General features: G+C 43.2%; 1 protein-coding gene across 4 annotated transcripts in view; it reads right to left on the bottom strand.

The window, feature by feature from the left end:
* The window catches only part of nckap1 (NCK-associated protein 1), a 197,991-nt gene that overhangs the window by 52,704 nt on the left and 132,518 nt on the right, over nt 1-12,769 (bottom strand). For all 4 annotated transcript variants that reach the window (XM_048534158.2, XM_048534159.2, XM_048534160.2 and 1 more), the window contains one exon: nt 2,214-2,353. In XM_048534158.2, the coding sequence (XP_048390115.1) occupies nt 2,214-2,353 (140 nt within the window). The remainder of the gene's footprint in view (nt 1-2,213; nt 2,354-12,769) is intronic.

Here is a 12,769-nt window from a genome sequence, read left to right as displayed (position 1 = left end):
AATTGGTGAAGTTCTGTAGGGGTCAGTGTTTGGACCACCTATTCATGTTATACATTGAAAATATGGATGGAGGTACTGACGGAATTGTTGATACGTTTGCAAATGACACAGACAGGTGGAGGGGCAGGTAGTGTTAAGAACGTGGGGAGGCTGCAGAAGGACTCGGACTGGTTAGGAATGTAGGCTAAGAAGTGGCACATGGAACACAACATGGGAAGGTGTAAGGTTATACTCTTTGATATGAAGACTATTTTCTAAGTGGGGAAAGGTTTCAGAAATCTGAAGCACAAAGGGACTTAAGAGGATGAGTTCATGATTAGTTAATATGCAGGTTTAGCTGGTGGTTAGGAAGGCAAATGCAGTGTTAGCATTCATTTTGACAGGGCTGGAACTCGAGTATGGATATAGTGTTGAGGCCATAGAAGGCTCTGGTCAGACAGCAGCTAGAACATTGAGAGCAGTTTTGGCGCTGTGTTTAGGGATGGATGTGCTGGCTTTCAATGTGATCTAGAGGAAGTTTAGAAGAACGATCCTGAGGGAGAAGGGCTTTTCTTGTAAGAAGCAGTTGAAGACTCTGGGCCTGTACTTGACAGAGTTTAGAAAGAGGAGGGTCTCACTCAATTTTACAGAAAACTGAGAGGCCTGGATAGAGCGGACGTGGAGATGTTTCCACTAGTAGGAGAGACAAGGACCAGATGACACGGCAAAGTGAAGGGATGACCTTTTAGAACTGAGACAAGGAGGAATTTCTTCAGCCATAGGGTGGTGAGTCTGTGGAACTCATTGCCACCAATGGTCATGGAGCTAAGTCACTGAGTATATTTAAGATAGATAAGTTCTTGATTAAAGTGATCAAAGGTCATGGGGATTATGCAGGTGAATGACGTTAAGAAACTTCAACTATGATCGAATGGCAGAACAGAGACAATGGGCTGAATGGCCTAATTCTAATAATACAAGTGCATATGACCGTAAGAAATAGAAGTAGGCTATTCAACCTGCAAAACAACTTCGCCTTTCAGTGAAATCATGGTTGATCTACTTCAATACCATTCTCTTGTTACTATCCCTGTATTTTTAAACAATTTTCATTTATTGAAATATATTCACCTCGGTCTTAAGCATATCACTGAATGACTGAGCCTCTACTGACTGATTCATCACCCTCTGAGAAAAAGAATTTCTTCTCATCCTAGTCCAAAACAGTCTGCCTCTTATTCTGGACAATTCAAGACGGGCAAACGTCTTTCCTGCGTTTAACCAGTCAATCTCTCTCATTCTTCCAAACTTGCTGCCTATTTAACTTTTCCTCACATAACAATCCCTCCACCCCAATAATTGTTTTGATAATCATTTTTGGCCTGCCTCCAAGGCAAGCATAAGAGGTACAGAGACCAAAAACACACTCAATACTCCAGGGATGGTCTCACCAAGGCACCATATAACTGTAGTAAATCATCTTTACGTGTCTTAATTGTTTACTGGACCCGGATATTAACTTTCAATAACTCATGAAGAACACAGAAGTCCTGTTAAAGATCCACTTCCAGCCTCTCACTATTTAACAAGCATTCCTTATTTCTGTTTCTCCCCTCAAAAGTGCTTAATCTCACTTTTCTCCACATTGTAATGAATCTAGCAACTCTTTGCTTACTCACTTAGCTGCTTGAAATCTCCTCATGGCAACTAACCCTCAATCCATACTTCCACCTCTGTCAGTTGCAAGCATTAGAAATATTACCACTACTTGCATCAAGCAATAGTCTATAACGCTGGTGTCCCATAGATACATTATACTGAATTTGCAATAACATGTCTTCATTACATGCATTTATCATATAGCCTGGTATGCATCTTGTCCGTCATCTTTGTATGCATAAGCAAGTTTTAAGGTGAACGCTTTGGCTAGTTCAAGTTTCTCTAAAAATGCTGTCATATTCACGATTAATAAAAATAAATGATCTAATTATTTTTCAGGGATAGTCATAAAGCAGCTTTTCCATAATGGATACAAATACAATGTATCTAAACTAACTGTATCTGCACATCACTGATACAAATAGAAGGCAGTTAAACACAAGAAATCAATCTTAAAAGTGCTTTTTTTTTTCACAATTTATGACTTCCAAACACTTTTCTGTTCTATTTAAACAATCACTCTGGAAACTGACTGAAGAAAAATTACAAAAAAGCGACACTTCACGATTCCTCACTTGGTAACCAGGAGCCTGTTCTTTCTCATGCTCTCCACTCCAGGTTTCTCCCTTTCGGGTTCCCCTTTCTTTCCAGTCTGTTTTTTGGACTTTTTATTCACTGCTTGACTGATAGTCTTGGCACAATGTTTTGGCAATAACTGCAGAACAGAAAAAACAAATGAAACCTTTAAAACAGTTTAAGAGATAAACATGCCAAAGTTAACACAATTGATGTATGATGAAGGTGAGACTTCACATCAAATGCATTGATTTTCATCCTGATTTTCTGAACCTAGGGTACTGAACTTAAAGAAAGCTAACTTTGATGGTATGAGGCATGCATTGGATAGGATAAACTGGCCAAGGATACTTAAGGGGCTGTACTTTAGCAATTTGGACAAAGGAATTGAACGCCAAATCACCAAATTTGCAGATGACGCTAAGCTGGGTGGCAGTGTGTGCTGTAAGGAGGATGCTAAGAGGCTGCAGGGTGACTTGGACAGATTGGCTGACTGGACAAATTCTTGGCAAAAACAATAATGTGGATAAATGTGAGATTATCCACATTGGTTGCAAAAACAAGGCGGCAGATTATCTGAATGGCGACAGTTTTGGAAAAGGTGAGGTGCAGTGAGGCCTTGGTGTCATGGTGGAATAATTGGTGAAGGTTGGCATGTAGATGAAGCAGATGGTAAAGAAAGCTAATGGCATGCTGGTTTTCATAGCGAGAGGATTTGTGTATCAGAGCAAGGACATCTTGCTGCAGTTATACAGAGCCTTAGTGAGGCTGCACCTCGAGGACTGTGCACAGTTGAACTCCTAGTCTGAGGAAGGACATTGTTGTTTTTGAGGGAGGCCAGTGAAGGTTCATCAGACCGATTCCTGGGATGGCAGGACTGACATCTGGAGGGAAGATGGGATCTACAGGGTTTATACTCACTGGGATTTAGAAGAATTAGGTGGGGGACCTCATAGAAACATATAAAAGCCTGATGGGACTAGAATGGCCATGTGTGAGGAGAATGTTCCCAATGTTGAGAGTTCTTGAACAAAGGGTCACAGTCTAAGAATAGGAGGACTGAGATGAGAAGAATTTATGCAGAGTTGTGAACCTGTGGAATTTTCTCCCATAGAAAGCTATTGGGGCCAGTTCATTAGATATAATCAAGAATGAACTGGACATAGCCCTTGCGACTAGCTGGATCAAGGAGTGTGCAGAAAAAATGGGAATGGAATACTGAGACTGTATGATCAGTTATGTACATATTGAATGATAGTGCAAGTTAGAGGGCTGAATGGCCTACTCCTGTAGCGATTTTCTATATTTTATATCTTGTATAAAAAAAGCTAAGTGAATTTTTATTCAAAACTTTTCATTGTGTTGTATCAAATTTATGCAAAACATACAATTCTTTGTTTGACAACTATGAAAAAACTGCTAAATAATTTCAGATAGCAAAATATTAGATCTATTTTTCAAAATGGACAGTTCCATTTATCTTCTCTTGACAAACTGCTTGCAAGTTTGTGTTTTCCACATTAATTATAAAAGTTAAAGAAATTACCATTTTTAACATTTGCCTGAAAACAAAATCTTGCTTTTGATGCTCTATTAATGTTGTGAACCAAAATTGTGTGTGCATATCCTGGATAATCAACTTTATAGATCAATCATAACTGTACAACATATGCACCTTTTGTCAATTATTGATGTTCTAGTTCAGTTAGACAAGCACTGTTTCTTTCAGGATACCAATGGTGGGTAAAAGCGGGAACCCAAAGGCATTTTATACTCATTCAGGAATTTTAATCCTACACCAGATGGGCCTTACCACATATGTGAACAGTTAATCACAGATAATGGAGTTTTTAACTAATGGAATCTTAGCAGAGTAAGGATAATGTAAGAAAATCAGATGTGCTTTTATATTTTTTGCCAGACAAGCAACAAAACAATTTTTAAAATAATTAACTTGAAAAAGGAGATACTAAAAAAAAATCTCTGCACATTTTTTTTCTTTTATTGGTTAATTGTCTGAAGTTCTTGATGTTTAAGCATTTTTTGTTACTTGGACATTGCACCAATGTGCGGCAAATCCTGTATGTTTTAAAAGAAAACACTTTCCAAATTTCCTTTACGTTTTATATAGGTACTGAGACATGCAGACCTTTATATGTCCTAAAAAATGAAACTGCTCAAATATTGTACAAATAACAAAGTAACAATAGGCATTCATAACCTTCTCCATTTCATCTTCCAATTGTTTTAAGCTTTTTCTCTTTCCTTCATCTATAGCATGTAATTCTATTAGATCTCATCAATCTTATTCTGATAGACTGCCTGAGGCTTAGTCACTTCTCGTCCAACACAACTCTCAGTATTTACTGTAGTTTTGGAGGTAGTATGTTGGCATGGACAGAATTTACTCATGCGGGAAACAGCAAGTGGGGATAAGGGGATCTTTTTCAGGTTGGTGACCCGTGATTAGTAGAGTTCCAAGGGGATCCATGCCGGACTGCAATTGTTTACAATATATATATTCATCACTTGGAGGAAGTAAGTTAATCTACTGTTGCCTGAAAATCTGGTTGCAGTATAATAGGTGGAAAGGCAAATACTCTAAACCCCTTGAAATAAGGACCAACATTCTAAAGTACAACCAACTCACTGGCCCCTGCCACCCACAAGAGGATTCCTGTGCCTCCCAAATCCCGTGTCTGTCCCTGCCCCTCCCCAACCATGCACCCGCCGCCATTGACCATGAGGACACTGCCGGAGACCCCACCGATGACGTCACATCCGCCTCCGCCGGCCACACCACTTCCGGAACCGCTGCTGCAGTCACCACCTCCACTTCCAGGTACAACAACTCACACACCACCCTCACCGCAGCTGCTGCCGCCCACCCCGATACTCCAACCGCCGACAGAACCCCGCCCACGGCCGCACCGACGGAACCCCGCCCACGGCCGACAGAACCCCGCCCACGGCCGACGACCTCATCGCTCCGCCCACAACCTCCACAGCCAGCAACCCCAGAGGAGACAGCCATACTGAGCCCTGCCGCATCTTCACCATCCCCCCAGACCTCCCACTAACTGAGGACGAACGGTCAGTCCTTAGTAAGGGGCTCACCTTTGTCCCCCTACAACCACACATCAACGAATACCAGTCACGATTGGACACAGAGCAGTTTTTCCGCCGTCTTCGCCTCCACGCCTACTTCTTCAACCGGGAGTCTAACCCTCCCTCCAATGACCCCTTCACCCGCTTCCAACACAAGTCCTCCTCCTGGACACCACCCCCAGGCCTCCTACCCTCCCTCGACCTCTTCATCTCCAACTGCCGTCGAGACATTAACCGCCTCAACCTCTCCACCCCTCTCACCCACTCCAACCTCTTCCCTGCAGAATGGGCAGCCCTCCGCTCCAACCCCAACCTCACCATCAAACCCGCAGACAAGGGTGGCGCAGTGGTAGTATGGCACACTGACCTCTACATCGCCGAGGCCAGACGCCAACTCTCCGACACCACCTCCTACCGCCCCCTCGATCATGAAACACACCCGAGCACCAAACCATCATCTCCAACACCATTCATGACCTCATCACCTCAGGGCACCTCCCACCCCCAGCCTCCAATCTCATTGTTCCCCAACCCCGCACGGCCCGTTTCTATCTCCTTCCCAAAATCCACAAACCTGCCTGCCCTGGTCGACCCATCGTCTCAGCCTGCTCCTGCCCCACCGAACTCATCTCCACCTATCTGGACTCCATTTTCTCCCCTTTGGTCCAGGAACTCCCTACCTACGTCCGTGACACCACCCACGCCCTCCACCTCCTCCAGGACTTCCAATTCCGTGGCCCCCAACACCTCATCTTCACCATGGACGTCCAGTCCCTATACACCTGTATTCCGCATGCAGATGGCCTCAAGGCCCTCCGCTTCTTCCTGTCCCGCAGGCCCGACCAGTCCCCCTCCACCGACACCCTCATCCGCCGAGCCGAACTCGTCCTCACCCTCAACAACTTCTCTTTTGACTCCTCCCACTTCCTACAGACTAAGGGGGTGGCCATGGGCACCCGCGTGGGCCCCAGCTATGCCTGCCTCTTTGTAGGTTACGTAGAACAGTCCCTCTTCCGCACCTACACAGGCCCCAAACCCCACCTCTTCCTCCGGTACATTGATGACTGTATCGGCGCCGCCTCTTGCTCCCCAGAGGAGCTCGAACAGTTCATCCACTTCACCAACACCTTCCATTCACCTGGGCCATCTCCAGCACATCACTCACCTTCCTGGACCTCTCAGTCTCCATCTCAGGCAACCAGCTTGTAACTGATGTCCATTTCAAGCCCACCGACTCCCACAGCTACCTAGAATACACCTCCTCCCACCCACCCTCCTGCAAAAATTTCATCCCCTATTCCTCATTCCTCCGCCTCCGCCGCATCTGCTCCCACGATAAGACATTCCACTCCCGCACATCCCAAATGTCCAAGTTCTTCAAGGACCGCAACTTTCCCCCCACAGTGATCGAGAATGCCCTTGACCACGTCTCCCGTATTTCCCGCAACACATCCCTCACACCCCGCCCCCGCCACAACCGCCCAAAGAGGATCCCCCTCGTTCTCACACACCACCCCACCAACCTCGGGATACAACGCATCATCCTCCGACACTTCCGCCATCTACAATCCGACCCCACCACCCAAGACATTTTTCCATCCCCTCCCCTGTCTGCTTTCCGGAGAGACCACTCTCTCCGTGACTCCTTGTTCGCTCCACACTGCCCTCCAACCCCATCACACCCGGCACCTTCCCCTGCAACTGCAGGAAATGCTACACTTGCCCCCACACCTCCTCCCTCACCCCTATCCCAGGCCCCAAGATGACATTCCACATTAAGCAGAGGTTCACCTGCACATCTGCCAATGTGGTATACTGCATCCACTGTACCCGGCGTGGCTTCCTCTACATTGGGGAAACCAAGCGGAGGCTTGGGGACCGCTTTGCAGAACACCTCCGCTCAGTTCACAACAAACAACTGCACCTCCCAGTCCCAAACCATTTCCACTCCCCCTCCCATTCTTTAGATGACATGTCCATCATGGGCCTCCTGCAGTGCCACAATGATGCCACCCGAAGGTTGCAGGAACAGCAACTCATATTCCGCCTGGGAACCCTGCAGCCTAATGGTATCTATGTTGACTTCACCAGTTTCAAAATCTCCCCTTCCCCCACCGCATCCCTAAACCAGCCCAGTTCGTCCCCTCCCCCCACTGCACCACACAACCAGCCCAGCTCTTCTCCTCCACCCACTGCATCCCAAAATCAGTCCAACCTGTCTCTACCTCCCTAACCTGCTCTTCCTCTCACCCATCCCTTCCTCCCACCCCAAGCCGCACCGCCATCTACCTACAAACCTCATCCCACCTCCTTGACCTGTCCGTCTTCCCTGGACTGACCTATCCCCTCACTACATCCCCACCTATACTCTCTCCACCTATCTTCTTTTCTCTCCATCTTCGGTCCGCCTCCCCCTCTCTCCCTATTTATTCCAGAACCCTCACCCCATCCCCCTCTCTGATGAAGGGTCTAGGCCCGAAACGTTAGCTTTTGTGCTCCTGAGATGCTGCTTGGCCTGCTGTGTTCATCCAGCCTCACATTTTATTATCTTGGATTCTCCAGCATCTGCAGTTCCCATTATCTCTAACATTCTAAATGAACAGGTTTTCGTTTTTCCACCTGATGCTCTATTTGCTGCTATTTTACCCACTTAACCTATCAATATCTGTCTGTGAGAGGGATACGAACAGCTTACAGACAGATATTAACAGATTGACTGGGAAAAATGGCAGCAAATAGAGCATTATGTGGAAAAATGAAAATTTATTTATTTAGAATGCTGGCCCTTATTTCAAGGGGTTTAGAGTATAAGGGTAGAGAAGTCTTACTGCAACCCTACAAGGTGCTGGTAACACCATGACTGCAGAAATGAGAGCAGTTTTGGTCATCTTATTGAAGAAGATACGTAATTTTATTGGAGACAGTTCAGAGAAGGTTCACTAGGATAATCCCTGGTTGGACGGACTATCTTATGAGCAAAAACTGAACCGGTTGGGTCGCCACTCACCGGAGGCTTAGAAGACAGAGAGGTGATCCCATTGAAACATGTCGGATTCTTAAGGACTTGACAGGGTAAATGCTGAGAGAATGCTTCCCTTCAAGGGAACATCTAGGACCAGACAGCACAATCTAAGAATAATGGGGTGCCAATCTGAGACTGAGATTAGGAGGAATTTCTTCTTTCAGAGGGTTAAGAGTCTTTGCAACTCCTCGCCACAGATAGCTGTACGGGCTGAGGTCTTGTTTATATTATATGTGGCTGAGATAGGTGGATCGTGATCAGTAGGGGAATTAAGGGTTACAGGTAAAGCGGACATGAGGAATGTCAGTTCAGCCATGTTGTTACTGAACGGTGGAGCAGTCTCGATGGGCCAATTGGCCTACTCTTGTTCCTATTTCTTATGATCACCAACACAAAATTTATCAAACACTGAAAACTGTTGTTCAATCAATAACTGGTAAAAAGCTTGACTATTACTTAAGAGGCTACTCTCTTAAATATCCAAACCCAAGAAATTAGCCACAGGAATGATTTTTTTTGCAAACTAGAAAGCGTATAATATCTTTTAAAAATCAATTATTTAATCTGAATTGTTTTACTTCCAGATGACAATAAACGAGGAAGAACATGCATATTTATGTTATTTTATCATCTTTGGTACATCGCAAAAACTTAAAAGCTAATGATTTACAGAAAATCTGCAGGCTTAAACGTACTTTCTTTGTATTGGTAAAAATAGAAGCTAATTTCAGTATAGCAATGTTCCCCAATGGCCATCAGATAAATGTAGTTATTTTTTGGTCAGATACTACACTGGCCAGGAAGGTATGAAAACACCCTGCTCTTCTCCAAAAGGGAAAAACTAGCACAAGGCATGTCAAGATAAGAGTCCAGGCAGCTGGCAATATGCTTACGCTCTGCAACCACTGTCAGCTGTATTTCTTGGGTTTGGATATTTAACGGAGTGGCAAATCAAAAAGGTGGCTATTCAGCGATAAGGGGTGTTTGCTGATGACACGACTGCTAACACTGGCACACACATAACTTTATGTGCACAGTACTAACATTTCTACAGATATTTTCTACTCCTCTAGACAGATGGAATCTCAGTTTAATGTTAAAAAAAGCAGCATCTATACTAATTCAATATGGCAAAAGAAAAATCAGCCACATTATGTGCTCAAATCATGGTGTGGGGCTTGAATTCCCAATCAAAGAACCACAGAGTAGTAAATTATATGGGAGTATACGGCCCACTGAGTCTGTGCTGGTTCTTTTGAGGAGCAATTCAGGTTACCTGCTCCCAAAACCATTTTTCATAACCAAGTAATCTTCCTCATTTTCTTTAAATATGTAATTCTCTTTCTAAGGCCAGCATCAAACCTCAATCCACCACTCCTTATCAGGCACTGCATTCCAAATTTTATCTAATTACTGCATAACTAAGATTTGCATGCCAACTGATTCTTTTGAAGATTACCTTCAATGTGTGTCCCATATCCATGAACAATTTTTTTAATTACTCAAAATATTCAAGATTTTAAACATCTCTTTCAGATTTCTCCGGTTAGCAATATTTCCTCAAATGAGGACAAACCAAGTTTCTCTAGTTTATCTATGTAATACTTCTCTCTGAAGCTGTTCTAGTAAACCTTTCCTGTAACCTCTTTAAAGCCTTTCAAAAGTTTGGTGCCCAGTATTGGACACAATATACCATCAAGGACGAAACTAGACACTTCACGAGACTTAAATTCTTGCCATTTGTACTCTATTTGTAAAACTTAGGTTTGTACATAATTTATTAAACCCATTTACAGCAGTTCTTACACAAGCAGCCCTGGATTTCTTTCCTTCTGCACCCTCTTAAATTGTATGATTTTGACCATTTCAGAAACAAACTACTTTTCTGAATTTATTACTGCTTATTTAGTGGTAATATTAATGCTGCATGTAGTTATTTCACGTCCAAAGGGCATTAATCAGAGCCTGACTCACATTAGTTTAGCTCAAGTGTTTTTGGGCCCCAGTGCCCTTGGCAAAAAACCTGTCAATGTATTAAGACAATCTTCGAGACCAAATTTAATTTTGTTCAGTTTTTCCGAAGCATCTCAAAAGTCCATTCACATGAAGATTGAATCTATTTGTTCAGTTTGCCTTCCTCCCCTTTTCTTTCTAGCTAGGCTGTCTGCCGTCCCAAATCCTGAAACTGGGTTTTGTTTGAATTTTCTCTCATTTCATCTGGTGCCCTTTTTAAAGTGATTTTAACCCAGGCAGTCACCTCCTCTTCCCATTCCCAATGAAGTGAAGAAATGACTACATTCCAGGCTCAATGTTAGGTGATGCTGTAAATTGTTCTTTCTCAGGCACTATTCCGCCTTTTTTCAAAATTGCGGTCATAGGAAGACATAGAAAACCCCTAGTAGACCTTTCTGCCTTTGCAACTACCACCCCACTTCCAAAGTGTTCTTATCTTCAAAGCCATTGAACACATCGTTGCCTCCCAAATCGTTGCCTGGCTTTTCAGAAGTTATTCGTTTGGACAAGTTTCTCAGCTCTGCCACAACACCAAATAAGCCTTAGAAATGTCTTAAAATACATCCACAATGCTTTTCACCAAAGTTCATTATAATCCAAACCTCTCTGTGGCTATCAACATGGCCAATCATGCCACCATCCTCCAACATCTCATAACTGCTGTGAGCCAAGCATCAATGCAATGATTGGCTCCATTTTTACTTTTGTAGCTTAAACATCTCTAATAATCCCATTGTCCAGAGTTGGAACCGTTTCTTCAATCACGGAACTCCCTTTCTAACAACACTGGAGTATAGCCACGATGTGGATTGTGGAAATACGAGAGGGCGGCTCTCTCTCACTCTCAGAGGCACTTAGGAATGGGTAATAAATGCTGGCCTTGCCAATGAAGTCTGCTAATTAATAAAATGAAAAATAATGCCCTTCATTCACATTTACCTCTGGATTTTAGTAGTTGTGCCTTGATAACAACATTTGCAAACATAGGGTCAGCTTCCAATTACACACTGACGACACCTAACCACTTATCCAGCATCCTGCTTGATTGATCAGCTTCTTACATATTACCAGATGGCTGCATGTCATCCTTCCTGTAGATTCATGATTTCCTTCAGTTAAACATTAGTAAAACAAAAGCTCTCACATTCCAAAGTCATCTTGCCATGGTTCTACCCCTTTATAATTACCATCTCAGACTGAACTAAACTGCTCACAAATATGTTCCACTCAACTCCAAACTGAGCTGCCAACTCCATAATCTTCACTACCAAAAAGACTGCCTATTTGTATCTATCGAGCATTGCCTGTTTCAACTCATCTGCTACAAAAACACTTACTGATATTTTCGTCATCTGCAGACTGAATTATTTCAGTATGTTAAATAAAAACTGCAAGAGCTGTGGATGCTGTAAATCAGGAACTAAACCAGGAGTTGCTTCAAAATCTCAGCTGATCTGGCAGCATCTGTGAAGAAAATGATGCTACCAGATCTGATCTTTTCCACAACCTCTGTTTATATTTCAATATATTCTGGGTCTATCACCAACCTTGACATTCAATTAACATTCTTTCACCTAAAACACTGGTTTCTTAATTATACTCTCTACCCAATTATACTCTCTATACTCTGCCCTCTCGTATTTCCACAATCCACATCGTGGCTATACTCCAGTGTTGTTAGAAAGGGAGTTCAATGATCATTTGTAATTTCTAAGACATACAACTTAAAATGATCTTTCTTCTGTTTCAGTTCCTTGATCCTCTTTCACCTGTAACCTCTGCCAGCCCAAAACTCTACATCCTGCCTTGTGATGCCAACTTTCTTCTGACATTTTTTGAGCCTCTCCCTCCTTTGTCAGTCACACCCCAAATCACTTAGGCTTCAGGCACTGGAATTCATTTCCTCTCTTACCAGCATTCCCTCTTCAAAGAAAAGCCTTAAAATCTTCTTGGTTGACCAAATTTTTTGAGCTCCTCTAACAATCTCCTTGTTTCACCCATCCCTTTTCCATGGAATGTCAGCAAATGTTCAATGTCAAAGAAACTTTGTAATTACAAGTTATGCTCCCGTCAAAATAAAGGAAGATATTTGAGTAATTGTTATCATGACATTTAAAGATATGGAAAATTCAAGTAACATTTAGGAAGCGGTTGTTGACTTGCACGCAAAGCTGGCTTGTTTTCATTCAGATGTTTCATCACGATGATAGGTAACATCATCAGTGAGGCCTCTGATGAAGCAATGTTGCTTTATCCACTTGGAATTTATACTGTCAGTCTGTTACGGTGAGTAGTATCATTTCTGGTTTTGTTCTGTATGGCTTTGTATGTGAGGTCCAATTCTATATGTTTGTTGATTTACAATGGAAATTACTGTTTCACTGATAATGTAGTTGCACGACCAAATAATAA

This window comes from Stegostoma tigrinum, chromosome 7 (assembly GCF_030684315.1).
Source record: "Stegostoma tigrinum isolate sSteTig4 chromosome 7, sSteTig4.hap1, whole genome shotgun sequence".
Lineage (NCBI taxonomy): Eukaryota > Metazoa > Chordata > Chondrichthyes > Orectolobiformes > Stegostomatidae > Stegostoma > Stegostoma tigrinum.
The sequence above is the reverse complement of the archived record's forward strand: the minus strand, read 5'-3'. Positions and strand labels throughout refer to the sequence as shown.